Source organism: Silurus aristotelis (assembly GCF_946808225.1).
Source record: "Silurus aristotelis genome assembly, chromosome: 9".
Taxonomy (NCBI): Eukaryota; Metazoa; Chordata; class Actinopteri; order Siluriformes; family Siluridae; genus Silurus; species Silurus aristotelis.
Window position 1 is genome coordinate 22,161,052 of NC_139582.1, and position 22,658 is coordinate 22,183,709.

The 22,658-nt window shown below is 34.9% G+C and overlaps 2 protein-coding genes across 2 annotated transcripts in view; one reads left to right on the plus strand and one right to left on the minus strand.

Moving 5' to 3' along the window:
* fsip1 (fibrous sheath interacting protein 1) overlaps window positions 1–7,449 on the plus strand; it is a 43,087-nt gene extending 35,638 nt beyond the window's left edge. The window contains exon 10 of the mRNA XM_083550506.1: window positions 4,952–7,449. Within this exon, the coding sequence (XP_083406632.1) occupies window positions 4,952–5,044 (93 nt within the window). The 3' untranslated portion in view covers window positions 5,045–7,449. The remainder of the gene's footprint in view (window positions 1–4,951) is intronic.
* Window positions 7,183–15,870, minus strand: thbs1a (thrombospondin 1a). Its single transcript, XM_083550435.1, has 23 exons — window positions 15,612–15,870; window positions 15,419–15,505; window positions 14,717–15,276; window positions 14,163–14,238; window positions 13,963–14,055; window positions 13,752–13,861; window positions 13,492–13,617; window positions 12,969–13,065; window positions 12,641–12,814; window positions 12,293–12,469; window positions 11,073–11,246; window positions 10,855–10,982; window positions 10,616–10,768; window positions 10,176–10,394; window positions 9,993–10,100; window positions 9,436–9,595; window positions 9,237–9,355; window positions 8,700–8,934; window positions 8,371–8,598; window positions 8,001–8,272; window positions 7,789–7,886; window positions 7,557–7,696; window positions 7,183–7,465 (listed from the first exon to the last, which is right to left on the minus strand). The coding sequence occupies exons 2-23, from the start codon at window positions 15,477–15,479 to the stop codon at window positions 7,458–7,460; spliced, it is 3,516 nt and encodes a 1,171-aa protein (XP_083406561.1). The 5' UTR covers window positions 15,480–15,505; window positions 15,612–15,870; the 3' UTR covers window positions 7,183–7,457.
* Window positions 15,871–22,658: the final 6,788 nt, after the last annotated feature.

The window sequence follows — 22,658 nt, forward strand, 5'->3', positions numbered from 1 at the left end:
TAAAGTTGCACTAAATAGTAATATTTACCAGCATAATGGTGTTTGCTATAAGCTGTACATGTAAATAAACATTAAATAAAATAATTTAAACTAAAACTTTACTTTTTTTGTGCACACTGTAAACATGTTACCCCTGAAATTTCAAAAAATGACCAAATGACCAAATATTTAAACATGTTTTATATATATATATATATATATATATATATATATATATATATATATATATATATATATATATATATATATATATATATATATATATATATATATATATATATATATATATATATATATATATATATATATATATATATATATATTTCTGAAACCTGACAATTATCATCAGCCTTCTATCTGGATCTATCCTGTAAAGTTCAACATTAAAGTAAAACAAATAAACCATGAACACAATTTTTGTTTTTGGAAGTAAGTTATATACAGTAAATACAAAAATGATGGCAGCTGAATGTTTTGTGCTTTATTTTATGCTACATTTTATTTTACATGCTTGATTTTAGACCCAATGTCTCAAATTTTTTTTTTGGGACACTGTGTAAAATGTAAATGAAAAGAGAATGAAATAATTTATAATTTCATAAACCCATATTTCTGCCACAATATAACATAGAAAGCATCAAATGTGTAAATGATATGTGAAATGTGTAAAATATGAAGTCATTTAAAATTTGACAGCTGCAATATGTTTTATCAAATACATCATAAAAGTTGTGACAGGGCCATATTTACCAGTGTTTTAGTTTGAAAGTTTGAAAGATTTGTTTTCTTTTTTATTTACATTTACAGCTTGTATCAACACCATTATTTAGTGCAACTTATGAAAGTGCTTTGGAGTCTTTAAAAAAGGCTCTTTCTAGTTCACTAGGTCAGGGACTACAAAAAGGTTAGCATTAAATTAAGACCGTGAAAAATAAAACCAGCACAAACCCATAAATTAAGAAAATGAAAATTGCATTGGATATTGTCCTACTGGCCAAATCCTTCTTCCATGGCAGGAGCACACAATGTAGCAAACACCTACTTGCAGCATGTTTTGCAGGCTGTTAAATCTTTCCTCTATAGCCAGCTTGTTCTGCTAGGTTGGGTTGATTGAAGTCATTGGGTGGGTGTGAGTGGTGATTGTGGATAATCTTTGAACCTTCTCTAGAGGATCTATATTTTTCTGTTCATTTGAGTTTATGTAAAGGTCTTTGAGTTTGTCAGTGATGTCCTAACAGCATTCCTCTGGGTTATAACTGGCATGGCAGTGGCTCTGGTTAGGGGATTCCTCCATTGCCTCAGTTTCCTGAGCCGGTCATGTTAGAAAGGAGCAACAGTAGAGAAGTGACCACTATACAGTAACTGGATAACATGCAGTCACTCTGATTCAATCCATATACTAGTAGAATGATATATGATTCTCCAGTACAGAGAATACACTACTTTCATATAGTTTATTCTCTGTACCACCGGCTTACAGCCTCTGAGGAGTGCTGCAAATTATAAGTCTGCATCTCTGCTGAGTAGGTTGTATTTTATTATTATTCATGTTTCTGTCATGTTATTAGACAAATATTGATTCTGAACTGCTCCAGATGATGTAGGTGGCACAGTTGCAGTTGTATTGTAGAGGTTTGGAGCTTGCTTTAGTAAAATGGTATTCACCCTCATATTGCGTTTTTGTATAGTATTGATTGTTTCTATAATTGCAACATGATTGTGGTGGTATTAAGAGATGGATTAAGTCGTGTAAGTCCCCACTGAAGGCCCAGGTACCAAATTAATTATATATGATGTGAATATATTTTTGAAGGGCAAAGTGTAATATGTTTTTTAACAGAGAGGCAGTATGTTATTTATGGTCCTAACAACATGTGTAAATAAGCTGTTATGGAATCTCAACCTGGTTTGGATACTTTAGTTGTTTTTTTTTTTTTCAAATGGCATAGGAACAAAGAATTTACTGGTGGGGTGGGAGATGGACTGCTGGCTTTACTGGGGCTGCACAATGATGTTCTGTACAGGAGGCAAACAGACGCCTTTGATGTTCTCCATGATGATGTGATTTGCTATGCACTTTATTTTTAAGATACCAAATTCACTGAAGAAGCAATAACAAGAATTGACTACGACAATGTAATCTGCTCACCAGGCTACATTTACTAATGCAGAAACATAAAGTTATAAAGGGTGAAACTTGTTTTGTGTCATCTAAAGTAGTGCATATAAAGTGAGGGTAAAGATGTATTATGTAATACGTATTTTGTATAATATGTATAACCCCTTTTTATTTAAGATGCCTCAAGTGCATATAGCCACTTTAAATGTACTCATATAATGCATTTTGCCATAAAAGTAGTCATAAGATCCAAATGAAATTGATGGGGAAAATTTCTTGGCCATAAATTACCACATTAGTATTTCATAACAAGCAGGGATTTTTGTTTGTTTGATCTGACTAGAGTATACAGTCATGGGAAAAAGAATGTATGCCTTTATTCAAGTCTAAGCATGTTTTCTACAAGGTCAGGTCATTTAATTTCTAGAGTTATAAAGAAAAACCCAAGAGCTACATAATGTGGTCTACAGGCCTCTGTGAAAATATAAAAAGTTGATGTTCATCTGATGCACATAATCCTAAGAGACTAAACAAGTATGTTTTTATTGAACAATGGTTAGGAAAAAGCACATGATTTCCAAAAAGAATATGGCACCACAGCTTAGTTTTGAATAAATTCATCTGTACAAACCACAAAAGTTAAAGATATTTGGTCATTGAGTAACTACTGGCTTTCTTACCTTCGCTTGAGATCATCACAGTGTTGTAAAATCTATATAAATTTAGAATTTGCACATTACATTTAAATTCATAGCATATATACATATTTGACTTTAGGAAGGTGTGGAGCCTGGTGGTAGGAATATGGAACACCATGCATCAGCTTTAGATTAATTCCTAAGTACTGCCACGTTTCCCCTCTCCCTCAAAATTGCAATTAAACATGCAGGTGGTAAGCTCCTTTGAAGTGCAAGCATTCTGTTTCATAACAGTTTTCCACAACGTAGAAGATAAACTCTGCCTTTTTAGAGTGGAAACTGAAGCAGGCATAGAATGAAAAGATGGCTTTGATTAATGCTCCAGATTAAAGCCCATGCTTTTTGTACAGAATAGTGTTTTAATTAAAGCTCTGTGTTTAAATCCACAAAACATGACTTTAAATATGATTTAAACATAGGTTCTTATATCTGGATTTAGAATAGAGCACTTAGTATGTATTAAAGGCAATGTTTATTAAAGGTAGCATTGATAGTCCAGTAACTCAGTAAAATGTAATATATATATATATATATATATATATATATATATATATATATATATATATATATATATATATATATACATTTCATCTAACAAATCTTAAAGACAAATTTAAAAACAGTTAATGTTTCTTAAATGGTGGAATCATTAAGTAAAATAGTGTTTTATGATTCTATAATGATATTTTAAATTACGTATCATAGTGATGTTTTCCTTTTATTAGGCAAAGTGTTTAACAAGGTAAATACCCCTAACATCAAAACCTAATCTTTTAACAAAATACTTTTTTAAAGAAAAAGTCTTTATTTGATAATGCTATAATTTAAAATTGCCCATACTTACTTCTAACTATGGTTGTTTTTATTGTACAGTCCAATATTATGTCTGGAGAAATGGGCACACACACACTGAAAGCACAAAACTTTGTTTTAAGCTGTGATCTAGAATATTTACACCACTGTCTAGTATTTAACATGCCTATGCAATTCCTGTGCAGCTTGCAGAGGTGGACCAGGAGTTTGTGCAACTGTTTTAAGTTTGAGCTTGTTCAAGCACATAAATCCCTGATCCAAGGCATGTTTTCCCCAGGCCAACATAAGACTCCAGCAGCAGAAAGTCAGTGTAAAATCCTGACCACTGACCTACTTTTGCATTTTTCAAAAGTCTTTTTCATTACAGTATAATAGAATCGATCATAATTTCCCAATGGTCATGGATTGATTTTGTCTAAATGTAAAAGAGATCTGCTGTTATAATGGCTAGATGTTGCTTTTAATAAGAAAAGACTACTATTTGGTATATGCCTCTCTTTGATAAATGCTCCATTTAAACAAGCCGAGGAGGAGGTTAAAGTCAAGTTTAAAAGCATATGTCACGTTTGTGGAGCCTGTGTTGACAGTTTAAGGAAAAAAATTAACATATATGAACTAGAGAAATAATCTGAGAAGGATTTTTAGTGATCCTGGTTATACAAACAGGAAACTGTTTATAATCATCATGTAAGGCACAAACAGCATGTGATGCGATGCGACAGTTGACGTCTGAGTGAAAAATTTGACATAGTGTAGATCCTATGGGAACTCAGATACTGTTGTGTATGTATGATTCGTAGTAATGGGATATTATAGGATGAAGGTACAGCATACAAACTTGATTTCCACCAAATCAAAAGTGTGTCATGTTAAAACATAATCAAAAACCATTTTTATCAGGGGACCTGCATCGGTTTTAACAGTGGAAATATAGCTATTTTTCAGGCTGTAGTTGCATCTGGAGATTTTTAAATCTTGGTGATCTTGTTTGATTAACTACCTTTTTTTCCCATAGTTTTTTTTATTATTCATTGGAACACAATTGTTTGAAAATACAGCAAATATGAATCTCATTAAACAAACAAACAAACAAAAACCTGTTATTTGATTAGTTAGTGTAAATGTGTTATTAGGTCATGTAATATAACAACATTAAATAAACTACTCCATCTACAGCAAATAATAAAGGTTGAAGGGGTTGTCAGAAGTTAAAGATGTTTTTTTCTCACTTATCTTACTAAACTTACTAGTAGATGCTAGAATCTGTTTGTGTTCCATGCAGATTTTGTGTTTATCTAATCTGTAATGTTTGCACCCGCAGAGTTTAACTAAAGAGCAGATGAAGTGCTTGCTGGTGGAATGTTCTGATAAAGGTACAGAATATTTATCAGAGTCCAAACCCTGTTGTAGTTAAGAAGGGCAACTGATGTCTCTGCAGACCTGCACACCCAATCTATCCAGTTCTGATGCAGCAGGAAGATTGTTAACCTCCAAAACCAGTCCTGTAATGAATGGGCATTAGGTGCCACCCAGATAAGGGTGGGTTTTCTTTTGCAACAGTAGTAACAGCAAATATAGAGTCAGGAGGGGGCAGAAAATGATTTTATGTCATATTATGAACATTGTGTCTTTCCTAATATGTACAAAATATTGGTAATGACATACTAGCACAGGATCTTTATTAACCATTACTTTATAAGTTATACTTAATCCAAAGTTACATTAAAATATAAACAAAAAGTAATGATTTATGGGGAGAAAACATTCTAATTATGTTTGCCCCTGAGAGCTGAATTTATTTGGTCTTCTTTTATGTTCCCTTTTTTCTTTATAAATTTTATTTTCATTCACATTTTGCAGACACTCTTATTTAGAGCAGCTTACTGTTATACAATTATCTTATTTATACTAATACCTGGTTAAGTATGGTTAAAGGCCTTGCTCAAGTGTCCAGTGGTAGAAGCTTTTGAAAACATCACTGAGCTACTGTACCACTTCCCTCAATTCTCGACAAATGTTGTAGTAATTGTAGTAGTACAGGCGTACTGTGTGTGTTAATTGACAGGTCAAGATCTTTTTGTCTTCATTTCAAATATCAGTAAGAAGGAAAGATGTTGTTAGTGTCAGATGGGCTGGTTTGGTTATATCAGTAACTGCTGAGCTATTAGGAATTTTCCAAGTGTTTACCCAAAATGATGCAAAAAACGAAACACAATTTGTTGATGACAAAGGTAATCCAGTTTAGGGGATTTTTTTGGACTAAATAGAACATAAAAGGTTGTGCACCTTGAATTGCACAATTTGTACAGTATCAGTGTGTTTGATTTATTTAGATTATGTTCTTTAGCACACATAGAGGGGAAAAGACAAAACAAAATGATTGTTATTTTCTCAGCTGTATGATTAAGACCCTAAATGGAATTATTTTGGTTGCTGCAGGGGCTAATTCGAAACATAGCACAAAAACCCAGATAAAACTGAAAACACCAGTTCAATCTGTAACTGTTTATTATTGGTTTGTTCTTTTAAAAAATAATGTGTAAAAACACCATTTCTGTAGAAGAGACTTTACATTAAAAAATAAGGCAACCATCATAGTACAAGGCAATCCTCCATGAACTTTTTTTTAGGGGGGGGAAATAACAGCAACAACAACAATGACAATAAAAAAAGACAATAAAACATTCTCAAATTACTGTGCAAACTGTTTATACATACAGAACACTTCCAAAACACATGTCACACTTCCTGATAAATTAATTAAATAGCACATATCTACAAACATGAAACTACATCTTCAAATACAAACATCAATAATAACTTATATAAAAATGCATAATTCATTCACTTAGAACATTAAAAAAATTATTTATGCCCTGTTAGGATATTTTATTTGGCAAATATTTTGTATTATATACATTTTGGAAATATACATTTGTACTACACTTGTTTAACTAAATACAAAAATGTAAATTATTTATTTATATTCTAATATGAGGTATTATTTGTATATTGTCTTTCCTTGCTGATTAGAATGCAGAGTGTTGTACAAGCTTGGCTAAAAACTTGGATTTTGGAGAAAGAAATTATTATGATTAAATATATAATAAAAGAAATTCTACTAAAAATTATCCAGTTTGTTTTATTAATATAAATTAATACAATGTAACAGCTTAAATGTCTATTTGCCTGTTACATAGTAGCAGGCAATAATCAATTTCCTATTTTGATATGGTAAGTAAATAACTTTGTGGTACATACTGTTTTATTTTGAAACATTGATGACAAAGGTCCCTTTAACCCTGAGAACATCAGAATATATTTCATGCCTCCAGAAAAGGGCAAGTGGCTTTTCATTTAGCACACAACCATAAAGTGGGGTCTTTCTGACAAACATTCATACAGAAAAAAACTCATTTGCTTGAAGCACACAGCCTTTTTCTGGGCATTAAAAGCACAAAGAATGGCTATATTACTTCAAATTGTAAGAAGTTTCTTTCTCTCAGGAGCATAGTCCACAGCAGATCTGTACATTTAAATTATAAACAATAGCTATTTTTCTAATCATTACTAACAGGAGACAAGTTTAGGAAAGTCTTTTTATTTCCCTGTTCCATGCAGAGATGGTGATTTACCTGCTTATCTGCAGGTGTATGCTCGTCATCCAGTTGGTTTTGTTTTGAAAGTCACATAACCTCGTAACTTTTTCTTCTGTTGCCTTTGTTCCACCATAATAGAGTTTGGTAGGCCTGGTCTCATAACACACATTTTTACATCTTGGATGAAAACAAAAATAAGTGATGGCAACTTCTTTAAAAATCATCCTGTTAGACATCTGGAAGAAAAGAGAAGCAAAAAATATATTAGAAAAACCAATCTCCAAAGTGCTTAAATCTGTAATATAAACATATTTTAATGTATTTTACCTCTACATTCATATTTGAGGTCTGAGAAGAACACCATCTCCTGAGAGAAGACAAAGAGGCCAAGTCTTCCACCAGCAAATGTTTTGTCATATATATTTCCTGAATCTGCCATGACTTTCTTGCCTTCATACATGATAACTCTAGGAAAAAGAAACAGAGAGATGATCAGGTGTGATCTATTGATCTATTACCTTTCAGTTTTTGTTATAAAAAGAAAAAGATGGCCACTAACCTGATAAGTCCAGTTTTGGGTCTATGGATCAACTGCCATCTGTAAGCAGTGAAATCCTTCCAGCCAATTTTCTTGGGATCATGCCATAAAGTGCGCACCTTAAATCAAGATGTTCAAAATTAAATGTATATAACAGTCTTCAATAACGTTTCTGACCTGCTTTTTTTTTTTTTTTTTTAGAACAGTACTTTTAAGGTCAAAATGCTATTTACCTGTCCTACTGTTTCTCCTGTATGCCACAAAGCATTTCTAAGGTGTTCTCCAGGACCTGTGGTCGAATTAACCACTTTTATGGACAGTCCAGAGTAACCCTGAGCTTTTGTAGGTGTCTGGGACCAGTAGGACTGTGTGATCTGTTTCCACATCACCACATAGAAGCGAGAACTGGACTGATAGCCAAACACAAAGCCAGCATAATCATCGTCTCTGTCTGTATTGATGAAGAAGGTTCCACTGAAATCCACGGCATTAAACTCATCATATCCTGAGAGACAAAAGAAGACAATTACATTTGTCTCATATGTATGTAAAAACTCAGTTTTGCTGTTCTACTAAATTTTTCGGAAATTATCCGGTGCTTACCAACAGCAATGCCAGGGTCACAGTTGACTGTCTGAAGAAGCTCTTTACCCTGATGACGCACCACCCAGTTAGGGTCAATTTGGGAAGTTCCTGTAGGGTCTAGAGGAACCATCTGGAACCTACGGAAATCTGTTTCACTAATGGCAAAGTTCTCAGGGCAAACATCCATAATATCAGGAATGTTGTCTTGGTCAAAGTCATCTTTGCAAACATCACCACGTCCATCACCTAGAAGAAAAGTATTGTTTAGGTCAAATAATGAAAAAGAAAAAAGAAAACTGACTAAAAATCAAGTTATACATTTTGCTACTATTGTATTTTGTGCTTACCATCAGAGTCTAACTGATCTGGATTAGCAGCCAGTCTACAGTTGTCTTTGTCATCAGGGATACCATCATTGTCATCATCGTGGTCACATGCATCACCCAGCCCATCCTTGTCATGATCAGCCTGGTTAGCATTAGGAATGTATGGGCAGTTGTCCAGATTGTTCTGGTGGCCATCGTCATCTATGTCCTGATTGCTGTCACATTTGTCACCCACGTTATCTGAATCAGAGTCAATCTGTAGGAGGGAAATAATGAATGAAGCTGTTGTGCATAGCACCACTGTGAAAGGATGCTAATTAGTTTTGCAACAAAAATTCAATAGATATTTTCCTGAAATATCATTCTCTGTCTTTACTCCCACATGAATATATTCATTCATGGCTCATGATCGAATACCACAACAAAAATGCTGCCTATTTAACTTAGATTGTAAATTCTACCTTTGTTCTGTTCTTTCTACTCAGACATACTCAAACACTAGTTGTGCAAGTACAACTTTGGTCATTAGAAATATGTAAGGAATACAGTGTGACTTACCTGATCCGGATTGTGCTCCAATGGACAGTTGTCACAGTGGTCTCCAACCCCATCTTGGTCAGTATCCCTCTGGTCGACATTGTAGACATACGGGCAGTTGTCTTTTTCGTTTAAAATACCTGCCCAATAAATAATTTTATTAGCAAAGGAATGTTTTAGACTGTTTCCTTTATGCTTTTTTGCTAAGCTTGACTCTTACCATCACCATCAATATCAATTGCACAAGCATCGCCTTCTCCGTTTTTGTCTGTATCAATCTGGTCTGGATTGCTGTTATAGGGGCAGTTATCACAGCGGTCACCGACTTCATCTTGGTCTTGGTCATATTGCCTTGGGTTGAAGACGAATGGGCAGTTGTCCTGTTTCACACAAAAATGTATTTAATACTGAGCACATTAGTGCAGACAATGTTATGTCAAAGAGACATAAAGTAAAAATCAACCATCTGGGGGCCATTTTTCCACATCAACATGAATACTACATTAACAGAGCTGCACACCACAGACTGCAGGACTCAAAATCCATCTGGTATTTAAGATCTGGCTCTGGAGAAGGTGCTATTTATTTATCCAGTTCATTTTCCCCAAAATAGCGCTTTAAATTATACATATAAACCCAAAGGTTTTAAATCACTGACTTTATGCCTATTATTGTTATTGCTGGTAGACCAGTTCATGCCTCAGTTGTTATTGAATTCATGCAGTACTTTGTAAAAATAAGCATTGCACAGGAGTGGAAAAAGTTTCTTTAACTCACCCTGTCATCAGGGATTCCATCATTATCATCATCATGATCACAAGCATCCCCAATTCCATCTTTGTCATAGTCCTCTTGCCCAGAGTTGGGAAGGTCTGGGCAGTTGTCCTAAAAATTAAATTAAAATTAAGGGGTTGCAACCTCAATGTGATAGGCTTATAAACAAACAATCAAAGTAGTTACCTTCTTGCAATGGTAGGTGGCATTCTCAACACAGTGAAGATCAGCATTGGGCCAGCCATCCAAATCAGGATCCTCTCCACATATATGACCATTACCAGCATAGCCTGGCTTGCATTCACATCGAAACATGATGTCAGAGAAAATGCCCAAATAAATACAATTGGCCCTTTTGTTACAGCCATGGGTGCCATCCTCACACGGATTCCTTGGTGCACACACCTAGAAAAGATGATATGACTGAATTTTCTCTACGCAAAAAATGAACAGCATGAAACTATAATTTGTTCTTGATCTAATTTCAACCATTACTCAAAAAGACTTAATTAATCTATAGCCAAAATACAACTGTATAATATTTGAATTAAACAGACCTACAAATAGATTCCGCACTTCTAGGTCTGAAAAACAAATGCATAGAACTTCATCAGAAGATCTCTTACCTGTTTGTTGGCTATAGCTTGCTCACTGCTTCTGCCAAAAGGCTGAGTTCCAGAGTAGCGAGGAGGGCATGGTAGGCAGTTATAACCCGGATTTGTATTCTCACAACGATGGACTCCATTAAGTGTAAAGCAGGCATCAGGAACTGTTTTGCACTGTAGGATAAATTTTGCACTATTAACAAAGCCCAGTATTATCATTTGTGACATAGGTATTATGTTTTATTTAACAATCTTTGTACCTCATTAATGTCTTGACAATGAATTCCATTTCCAGTATACCCAAGTGGACACTCTCCACACTTCCAGGACCCATCAGGAAAGCTGGTACACTTAGTACCAGCAAAGCAAGGGTTGGAAAGACAGCCATCTTTGATGAAAAAAAAAAAGAACTTGTTTGCTAAACAATTTTGGGAAATAGAAGACAAATTAACAGGTAAAAGAAAATAGTTTTGCTTACCAATGGGACAGTCTTGAGAGTTGCACAAGCGGGTACCTTTGGTATCACCTATGCACTCTTTTCCACCATATTTGGGCACAGGACTGTTACAAAGGCGATGTCTGCCCTGCAGTCCACCACCACAAGTGACAGAGCAAGAGTCCCAAGGTGACCATGGTCCCCAGCCTCCATTGACTAAACCACAGATTCAGAGGGAAACAAAGATTGGGTTTTTATTAGCCATTTGTGTGTGTCAGATTAACTTTTGTTAAATACCTTGCCATTTTGTGCAAAAAAAAATTCTTGTTTCCTTTAGTATATATATTAGGGCTGTCAAACGACTTAAATATTTAATCATGATTAATCGCATGATTTTCGAGTGATTAATCGCAACTTAATCAGAAATTTTTATCTGTTCTAAATTTACCTTAAATTAATACTTCCTAGTTTTTATAACTCTAATCAACATGGGCATGGACAAATATGGATGCTTTATGCAAATGTTAATTATTGGTGAAACCATACTCAACAAAGAGCATGAAAACCTTCAAGAACTTGTTCATGTTTATTAGACACAATTCAAAAAGAACATACCAGGTTCCCATTATTGCCATTTCTTTGCATTGAGCAAGATTACATTTTCAGATGACAGGGCAGCTCGTAAAAATAAAAAGTTTTAAATTACATACATTATCAGGACACCAAACTGAACTTTTGCTGTTTTCATACGGACTTGGTGCATCAGTATTTTTAGTGTTTAAAAATAATTTTTCAGTGTATTTATTTATTTTTTTTATATCTAAATAAAGAAAGGGTGTTTTGTGAATTAATGAGTGCTGCATTGAAGGTTTTAATTTCGCTTCTTATATACTTATTTATTTATATTTTTATTTAAAAATTATCAAACAGAAATGTGCACTGCATTAATAAAAAAAGTGTGTTAATAAAATTTGTGCCGTTAAAATGAATTTGCGTTAATGCGTCATTAATGTGTTAATTGTGACATATATATATATATATATATATATATATATATATATATATATATATATATATATATATATATATATATATATATATATATATATATATTATATTATGGCTGTCACAAATAACACATTAATGACGCATTAACGCAAATTCATTTTACATACATGTGTGTATGTGGGTGTGGGTGTGTGTGGGTGTACAGAGCTAGCAATAATAACTATTTATTTGATAAAAATATGAATATTTCTTACTTGGACAAGGGGCCATATTGCATGGTTCTGTCTTTCTGCCTTCTCCTTGACAGTCTTTGCCTCCCATTTGTGGGGTGGGTGAATTACAGAGGCGGATGCGAGTGATGACACCCATGCCACAGGTCACTGAACAGGAGGACCAGGGAGACCAGTGGCTCCAGCCTCCATCTTGCTTGACTGCAAAACATTTTAAACTCAGTCAATGTTGCTTTTAATTTTATCAAATTTGCATGTTGTATACAGATAATATATATATATTTTTTCAATTAAAGAAACATTGTGTAGAAATTTGTACAGATTAGTAAATATTAGATGGATTTTCAAGTTCTCATATGCATTATAACTTACAGCGTTTGTCACATTCCTGCAGGTAGCAGTCTCTAGTCTGCACTGAGGTACCCTCACAGTTGCTGTTGATGCGATCACATGATCGCCCACGCTGCTGGATGCCTCGGCCACAGGTCACTGAGCAGTGGGTCCATTCAGACCAGGGAGACCAGCCATCATCAGCATGGTCATTTTCTGAGGACAGAGTGGTGGAGAAGAGTGTTGTTTAGAGCAGATCAAAGCTGTTTTAAATAATAATAATAATGCTAGACATATTATTGAGTTAAGACAAATGCAGCCATATTATGGAACAATAAATTGGCAACATTGAAAGAAATGTCCAACTTACGTGTTCCACAACGTGGGCAGCATTCACCATCAGGGACTGTGGCGTTAGCACAAGGCATAAGCGGGCAGGAGATTTCCCGGCAAATAGTGGCAGAGTTCTATGGAAAGTAAAAAAAACAACAACAAAAAAAAAAAAACAAGTTATGTAGTAGTTGTAGAATATCAGATATAGTAATTGAACTTGGTACTTGAAACATTTTCTGGTGAACACATGGGGTGAGGTGTTTATATGTGGTGGAGAGCAGAGTGTAGACAGATTGTGTACATATGATAAAATAGAAACGAGAGTATACAGGTTTTTTTTTCGGTGTGTAAATGCAGCCAGATATTATCATCATGAGTGATGATTTTTTTTTTTATTATCCTAACAAGACACCAGACTGATTCTGCACAGATAATACAACTACAAGTTTCCATTTGCAACTCATTACGACTCCTGTGTTCTATCTTCATATTTTTTATTGGTTATTAAGCAACAATAAAATATGTTTGATTGGGGCAACTGTTAATAATTCTCATCTTACCTGACAGGTGCAGTGGGTACAGCTGTCAACTGTCCACTCATCCTTGTCTTTGTAGGCAATTCCATTATGCAGGCACACCCCACTATAAATCTCAATTTGATTCTTTATATCTTCATTAACTTTATTCTGAAAGTACACCAAATAATAAATGTTTATTTTATTACAAATACTGCATTGAGGTCAAAAGCAGAATTTTGGAACAAGTGGCATATGAAAGAGTAATAGCAAATTGTTGTTATTTGCATGAGGCTAATACGCACCACTTCGTGGATCTGATTTGAAAGTTGTTTAACAACCACACCAAGCCCCTTAAGCTCGTTAAACATGCCTGCCAAGTCTTCACAAGAGAAGCCACAGATGTCCTGGAGATCTGAATCAAAGGAAGATAGAAATAAATGTTTTTTTTCTGAAACTCTACAGGTTAGTAAATAGTGCAGAGTACAAAAAATCAAAGAATGTACAAAATCCTACTTTTAGTCTTGTGTCCAGTGTACTCTGTGCGTATAGCTGGCCTGGAGCCATTCACTGGGTTGTCAAGGGTCACGACATCAATGATGTAGGAGGCTGTCCGGAAAGCAAACACTGATGTTGGTACTGTTTCTCTAGCTTTGTCCAAAAATGATTCATTTCAGAAATATGTGGTGGTTTTCATGATTAAAGTAATTACTTACAGCTCTCACATCCCATGTTACGAAGGATTGTCTCCAAAGTCGTTTTAAATACAAAGCGTGCATTCTGGAGCACTCCCTGTAGAGAAAATTAGGAAATGTTGAACGGGTAAAAGAATGTAGGGTTTCCTGTATGAGAAGTATCAGAAAGAGAGCTTTTAAATCAATGTGTTTTTATCAACATGAGTAGCAGGGCCCTCCAGGCAGTCCACCCTTTTTTCTAACCCCATTTAACATACCTAGAAAAAGATTTCATGATGTGTTGAAAAGGTGGGGGGTGGGGGGGACAAGCTGGGGGACAAACAGAAGGCTCTAAAAAACTAAGATACAATAAATGTTCATTTAGTTTTTTCACTTTTATATATAATATTTTTTGATATATAAAAGTAGAAATAGAATTAATCAACACAGAATCAAATTAAAATATTCCAAACAAGGTAGTCCTTTACATTTTTTTGTCTGGATAGTTTTGTCTTCAAATGGGGTAAAACAGAAATTCTGTCTAGAAAACAAATAATCTAACACAATTTCAGGAATATTCATTCAAAAGCGCTTACCATAAATCTGCTTTTCACTGCTCCTTTTCCAATCCTAAGAACAGAGACATCAGCCACATCCTGTGTCAGAATCTGGTGGATAGGCACATCAAGTTCGCGTGTGTTTATCTCTTCACAACCAATATACAGCTGCGCGCGGTCTTCCTCCACGAACAAGGTGACGTTCATCCAGCTGCCGCTGGCCAGCCGTGCGTCTTCAAAGGTGATCTCATGGTGGCCACTTGCTGTGTCATAAATGAGGTCTAAAGAATTGGCATCCCCGTTTGAGACAAGCTCAAAAACAGACCCAGAGCCATCTCTCCTTTCCACAGAGAACAGGCTGCCCCTGGTCTTCTTAGCTTGCTTGAGGTTGGCCACAAACAGAAAGCCCTTTTCCTCTTGGATGGAGTAGATGAGATCTTTGAAGAAGCGCTCAGGGATGGCAGGGATCAAGTTGGGGTTGAGGATTTTGTAAGCAGGGCTGTAAGGGTCGGGTCCCTTTACTAGGCTCACTCCATGGTGCTTTTTATTTACCTTTGCGAGCTCGAATAAATCATAAACGCTATTGTCTTCTCGGCTCTCTGTGAAGAACAGAGAATAGACAACAAGCACTGAGTGATCTGTACATTTGAGCCGCTTGGACATCTGCGTTACCAGATCGTCACAAATCAGCAAGTACTTAAAGTGGATGTAAAATAAAAAATAAAAAAAAAGTGTTCTCACCTGCTATTCCGCTGCCTTGTGATTTACACAGCATCAACAGCAAACACAATGCCGTCAACATTGTGGTCTTTCCTCAACAAAGCCGCACTGAGAATAAATCAGATGATTATAGATTGTCTTTGCAGTACTAGACACCTACCACAATCAGCGCGTTTCTGTCTCGTCTTTGTACATTTTGTTTGGAATAACTCACCTGAAAAGCAAATATTCCTATAAAGCTGAATAAATGTATGTTGCTTAAATCCTTTTGTTTCTGAAACACGATTTCGAAGTCTAAAATCCAACACGTCTATTTAAATCACACAGTTGACACAGTTAAACCTGATCTGGTAAGCTTTTTAGGCTATTTATTCATACTGCCGTTTCTTTACAAAAGTTTAGATCTTATACCGTTTGATACAGTTTTCGGTACAGCGCAGTGGCTATTTAACCAATTTCTGGACATTCCTCAAATGCCGCCTCACCCAATCAGAAGCTCAGAACGGGGAAAGGGGGCCGGACATAGAGCTGACGTCAAGGTGTGGGTAATAAGCGAGGAAAATATGCATTCCGTCGAACTTTCCATCAGCGGATAAATATTTCGAAGACGCACTCAGTCCAAACCCGCGTTTCCTGTGAAGCTTTTTAAAAGAATACAATGTCACTGGAGGTTTTATGGCTGTCCTCAACTTTAGAATTTGCGTTTGGTTTTGTATTTCATTAAAAATTTGGTGCCATTTATAATGTACAAAATGTTTTTTTTTTATTGAATGGTTTTAAACATTTGTAACCATATATGGAAAAGATATTTAGACTAAATTCCAATTTTTCAAATCTCTAGCACTGTACAGCTTATTGTATAATAAAGGATTCGGAAATGTACAGTACAGTGTATGTCCACTAGGGTGTCTTTTGGGTATAAGGTTTTTCTTCGGCAAAAAGGGAGCCTATAAATCCTTACAAAATAGCATTTATTAAGCTTTACCAGACTATAATGTTATCTCTGATGAAAGATTTTTGCACACCATATAAAGGTTAGTGATTCCACAACCTTGTTACATCAAAATACACAGGCCAGGTCACAGGTTCATCAACTTAACATGTAAATGCAACTTTTGCTAGGACAAATAAATAACAAATTTAATTAAAAAACATTTTATTCAGTTCTTGTATTTAAAAAAACAGTCTGCTCTGGAAGTATTAGAATGGCAAGACCAATTCTTCTATTTCTGATATATATTCAATACATTTGGGTATAAGACCAACAGATAAATATGAGGTGGCTTTTCTTTTATGATATTTACTGCTAGATGTGTTAAACAACTAAACCCCACCAATTTCAATATATTTAAAGGAAAATCCTGGTGAACCCTGTAAGATTTTGTTTACATTTTTTAAAACTAAATAAACCAACATAAAGACCAGAGAGCTGTCTATGGAAGAAAAGCAAGTAATTCTGAAGATAACAAAAGAGTGAAAATCAATCACAGACATTGCACAAATAAGTCATAGACAATACATATAAAATTTTATTTGTCCTGACATACTGTCTGACAGACAGAAATTAGTGGTGTAGTAACAACCAGACATTGAATGAGTGGGCTAAGGAAAAAATGTCAATTGATGACAAACTTTGTGAGAGCTATAAAGAACCCAACTCAATCAGTGATATGAACAACAACATACAGAGCAGAGTGGAAGGTATTTTGTAAAAACAAAAAACTCATGGAGCTCATACCACAAGATTCAAATCACTTATCGGCAGTACGAATGAAAATGTCAGACTGGATTTTCGAAAAATTAATAAAAGGTTCTGGGACCAAGTTAAACATCTTCCAAATTAATGGAAATGCCAAAATGTGGACAAAGAAAGGAATCTGCTCATGATTCAATCCACATAAATTCTTCAATTAAGCAAGGTAGAGAAACTGCCATGGTTTCCTTCTTTATTGAGGAAGTAATGCATGATGGTAGCAGCAGAATGAATTCAGAAATCAACAGAAACATTCCGCCTGCCATGCTATAGAAAAATATATCTAACCTAATTAGGAAGAACTTTAAACACCGAACATTATCAGGGGCAGTGGTGGTTCTAGCTTGAATGGTGTCCTGGGTGAACAATGTCATGACCCGACCCGACCCCACCCCGCTGTCACCTAAAAAGAAAAATAACCAACAACAATCTGCACCTACTTTATCTTTTAATAGGAAATTAGGAACATCAGAAATTATTTAGCACTTTATACAACAAACAAACCAATAAAAGTTTCACTACAAATTAACTTTAATAAAACCTGACCCTTCTTGCTTTCTTTGATGCAAAGTCATCAATCAATATCATCAAAGCAAAGCTTACCAGCAATTGCATGTCTGATACTAATGACAGAATTCGCTGGCCCTTAGGAATGAATCAATTAGTTTTAGCTTTGAAAAGCCCCCAGCTGCTTTAGCAACCATCACTGAAACAGAAAGACATATTCTCCGAGAAGACCACAAATTTCGATACATTTCTGGGAGCACCTTTCATGTTCCTTTAAATATTAAAGTTAACTGCTTTTCACAATAAGTGCTTGTTTAACTACAAACTAGTTAGGTTGTAATTAATTTGTTGCAAGCTACACACATTATAATAACCTACATACTATAAATAATAAAAAAAGTTATATAAGCTAGTTGAACATAAAAATAAACATTGTTGTCCCTGAAGTGACGTCACTCCAGGTCTTGTAAGTTCTCCCACTGAAAATCCTGAAAGCTGAGGTGACGTCAACCAATCCTACCTTTCCAAGTATATGATTAAGGACACTTTTCAGGCAGTGGGTGCAGTCCCGAGCAGGTTAATTGATAGTGACATGATATTATAATTGACGTGACACTCCAAATAAGCAGTAAAAAAAATGCAAAGGCTTTTCCTTGCTGGCCTGTGACCCCCCCAAAACAATGAATAACTGAAAGAAGCTATGAGAGAGATTTCCAAAAGAGCACAGTTATCTTCCTGCTTGGTATTAAATATAAACACACTCTCCTGCACATCTCCACAGATGAAGATATGTGTGTGTGTGTGTGTGTGTGTGTGTGTGTGTGTGTGTGTGTGTGTGTGTGTGTGTGTGTGTGTGTGTGTGTGTGTGTGTGTGTATGTGTGTGTGTGTGTGTGTGTGTGTGTGTGTGTGTGTTCAGTTACTGAAAAGCATTGTAACTGTTTCTGGAAAATCACAGTTAAACATAAATGCAAATTACCAAAACAAGGATAGGGCCTCCTTAACTCCTTATGAAACTGGAATATGCAAAGAAAAGAAATTTTATAAACTAAAGGCTGTTTCTAACTAACACTGTATTTCGCCAATAGAAAATAAAAAATATGATGTAGCAGACAACACCTGAGCATAGCATGTGCTAACTTGCCAGTAAGAAATTTGACTGTGCCAAATTGTACAAATTGTGTTATATGGTGTGTGGGCATGGCCCTTGTAGTTATTGTGCATTTCCCCCTCATTCTAAATGCTTAGCCTTTTCTCTTCAACGATAGCTACAATAATATTGCTGTTAAAACTAGTGAGTAACTTCCAATGGTTTTTTATTTAAACTGTACAACTGTACAGAGACCAGGGACTGACCTTACAAAATATTAAATTAGTGAACCAGTGTCTGAATGTATTTAAAGACTTCAAAGCACATTTCATTGTAAATGTCAGTTTATCTTCGGTGCATATTCCATAGAGACTTCCAAGTTTCGCAAGAGTAGCACCAGAGTCACAGGTATGACTCTTAGTATAAACAATGAGTGAAAACTGGCTCTGTTGCTCGCTTTATTTTTGTAGGCCTTAAGGTTATAGGCCTCAATATTATCTGAATTTTCCTCCTGACAGGTGATAACAACCTTTCCTGTCTTGGGGTTTGGGAGTCTAGATAAATATGATGAGTCAGTTAGCCTTCATAACTTCCTAACATGCCTCCAAGGCTCAATGTGTTGCCAGAAGTAGCAGTTTGCATGCCTCGACAAAAGACTGTGTTCCTATGAAATGAATCAGAAATGTAAGTAGGTTTTACACTTTAAAAGCTTGTCTGCAAAGAACAATGACAGTGTGTTGATTTACATTGATTTATTGCACATAATGCTTTAGAACTGTTCTCTTAATAGATTGTAATATTTATTTTTGCCTTAAATGGTGCTAGTCTAATTGTGAAGTCTAAGGGGTTGGAAACATGTCACTCATAAAATATTGCTTCCTGTTTAGTCATAGAGAGAGCAGAGGTAGTGTAAAAGTGTAAAGAAGCAGCAAAAGCACTGAGTGGAACACTGCAATATCAAACAACCATCAAACAGTTCATTCCTTACAAATATCATATGGCTAAACATCTGCATTAACCCTTTGTAACAACTGACAAAAATGTTTATAAATGTTTGATTAATTCTTTCGGTTTATTTAGAAATGTACATTATATTAGAAAATATGTGTTCTAAAAATATTGGACAAGTACCAGATTTCTGGTGTTTTTATTTTACTCTTATTTACAAAAAATACACTGATGTGCAGGGTCTATGCATATTTTTTCCTGTTAAAACATTGAGCTAATGCCAACATAATTCAACATGTTTTTTCAGAATTAAAATAATGTTGACATTAGCTCAATATTTTAGAGCTAGGATGGTTTAGGATATTGCTAGCGCATTTGTGTTCACAACATGCTTTAGAGAATGCAGTTTGCAGAATTGTATTCTCATTTGGTAAAAACAAAAAATATGTTGTGAATTTTGGATCATAACAAACAAAATGGTTTATACTTGAGAGATATAAAATTGCAATTGCTACACCTAAAAACTATAATGTCACTGCTGGTTATTGAAAAGGTTTACATGCACCAGCCTCATCTCCATCTGCAATTTAGCTGAATCAGCAATTGATTGTCCATAATACATTATATACCAACTGCTCCATTTTTTCAAATATTGTTTGAAATACTGCAGAAAGAATCAATGTATTGTTTAATTGAAGTTTAATCTTCATTTGTAAACATATCCTTATATTTATAGATGCAGTTTCCCTTTTCTCTTTTCCCTTTTACTATACTTGGGATTTATGTTCATATTCATTCATATGCATTTGGAAACTTTATAAATGTTTGTAATTTCTTTTTTTCAGTTTGTGTATTGTGTCCAATTTTAGACCCTTTTACTGGTTATCTTTTTATTTGTGATCTGATTTTTATAGCCACTCTATAAGGTAATCACGGGATCTGTATGTTCTCAGATTCTAAGATTAGCAATACATTGAAATAAAGGTGTGTTATGGAAGAGGAATCCAGTTTACAACTGGATAATGTACAAAAATGAAAGTCATAATAACAAGACTAATCCTTTTGGGTTTTGTAAAATTTTACATGGTCAGCATTAGGAGAAGGGCATATCAGATAGGATTAAGTCACACCAAGCTGGAACATTACAGATGTGTGCCTTACACTTCAATATCACTTACAGTAGCAAAACGTTCTGTTGGAAATGAACACCTATCAGTCCATTGGGATGCAAATGTTCATTAAAATCATTGTGTGCAGTTCATGTAAAGTTCAGTTTAGATAAAAGCACAGGTTTTTAAAAAGCACACATTTTTTATGTATTTATTTTTTTAACTAACAAATGAAAAAAAAAAATCCAAAAGTATCAAAACAATTTAGAATAAACCATATAATAATTTTATTTATGGGACAGAAACAAATATTAATTCACAGTTTGGTGTATGAACCTGATTTTTTCAAGATCAATGTAACCAAAATACAATGTCTATAGTCAGTTATTTGCTCTGTGTATTATCTGAAAACTTGAATCAAAATTAAACAGGTTGATTTAAATTATCTACATTTAAATATTAACTTTTTAGTGTCCCATAGACAGTTCTGAATACATTTAGAAGAAGAAGTGTAGGAAAGTGGAGGTTCAGGTTGGTACTTTAAATGCTGGTACAATGACTGGTAAAGGGAGAGAGTTAGCTGATATTATGGAGAGGAGAAAGCTAGATATGTAGGTGACCAAGTGGAAAGGGAGTAAGGCCAGAAACATTGGAGGTGGGTTTAAACTTTTCTTTCATGGTGTGGATGGAAAGAGAAATGGTTTGGGGTGATTCTAAAGGAAGAGTTTAGTAAGAGTGTAGTAGAGGTGAAGAGAGTTTCTAAAAGGGTTATGAACGTAAAGCTGGAAGTTGAAGGGGCGATGATAAATGTCATCAGTGCCTATGCTCCACAATAGGGTTGTGAGTTTGGTGATTGAGGCAGCCTTTAATGGGCATGTAGGTGAAGGGAACAGAGTTAATGAGGAGGTGATGGGTAGGTATGGCCTTAATGAGAGGAATGTGGAAGGGCAGATGGTGGTAGATTTTGCTAAAATTTGTGTGTGTGTGTGTGTGTGTGTGTGTGTGTGTGTGTGTGTGTGTGTGTGTGTGTGTGTGTGTGTTTTACATAAAATTTTCAAATTTTCTAATGTTTTACTTTACTGTTCTACTTATTTCAGCAAACTTTAACAAATGTCTTTATTCCTTTTATTCTTTATTAATTTTCTTCCTTGATATGCGGAATAATATTTGTCAGGACTTTCTCCATTAAAGATAAATTCTTGAAGTTGTGCGTGAAACACTAAAGAACTCATATCACTAGACTGTTAGTAAAACCGTTAGTGATAGCAGGAAGTGGCAGTGATTTCACACATGCGCACTATAAATCTTATTTTGTCATGCTACAAATTGTATTTTGGGTACAGTCAGACACTTAATATGTTTTTACTCAGATTTTTGCCCTGTACCAAAACCCAAAACAGTACACAGAGTTAAACATAGCGGTGGATTTTTAATGGTTTGGGTTGTTTTGGAGCAGGGAATGTTGAAGACTTATTCCAGGTAAAAGGTATATACCATTCTATACCCCATGCAATACCATCAGGACTGTGGCTATTCACCATACCCAAAGTCTATGTCCAGTGTCTGTAAGCATTATCTATCATGGAATAGCCTGCCAAATCACTGAACCTTAACCCTATTGAACTGCTCTTGAATGAAAGTCAGAAAGATGCATAGCAAATAACACCACAGGCAAGATTTACAAGAGGCATAGCAGACCTGAATGCTTGGAGAAATTAATTGTCTGGATACCAAGAGTGTGTAAATCCTTTATGCATTCTAAGGGACGATTTTTCTATAACAATAGCTTAAATTAAAAGGTTTAATACCTTTGCCCTAACCATTGACAGGCACTATCTATATATACTATATTGCCA

Excerpts from the sequence above, each read along its gene's own strand:
- thbs1a (XM_083550435.1), bottom strand. The coding sequence starts at position 15,479 with ATGTTGACGGCATTGTGTTTGCTGTTGATGCTGTGTAAATCACAAGGC. Across the intron at positions 13,618-13,751 it reads CAAATCAGATCCACGAAGTG|AATAAAGTTAATGAAGATAT; the intron begins GTGCGTATTAGC and ends GTGTACTTTCAG. Across the intron at positions 8,273-8,370 it reads TGACCCTGGCATTGCTGTTG|GATATGATGAGTTTAATGCC; the intron begins GTAAGCACCGGA and ends TTTGTCTCTCAG.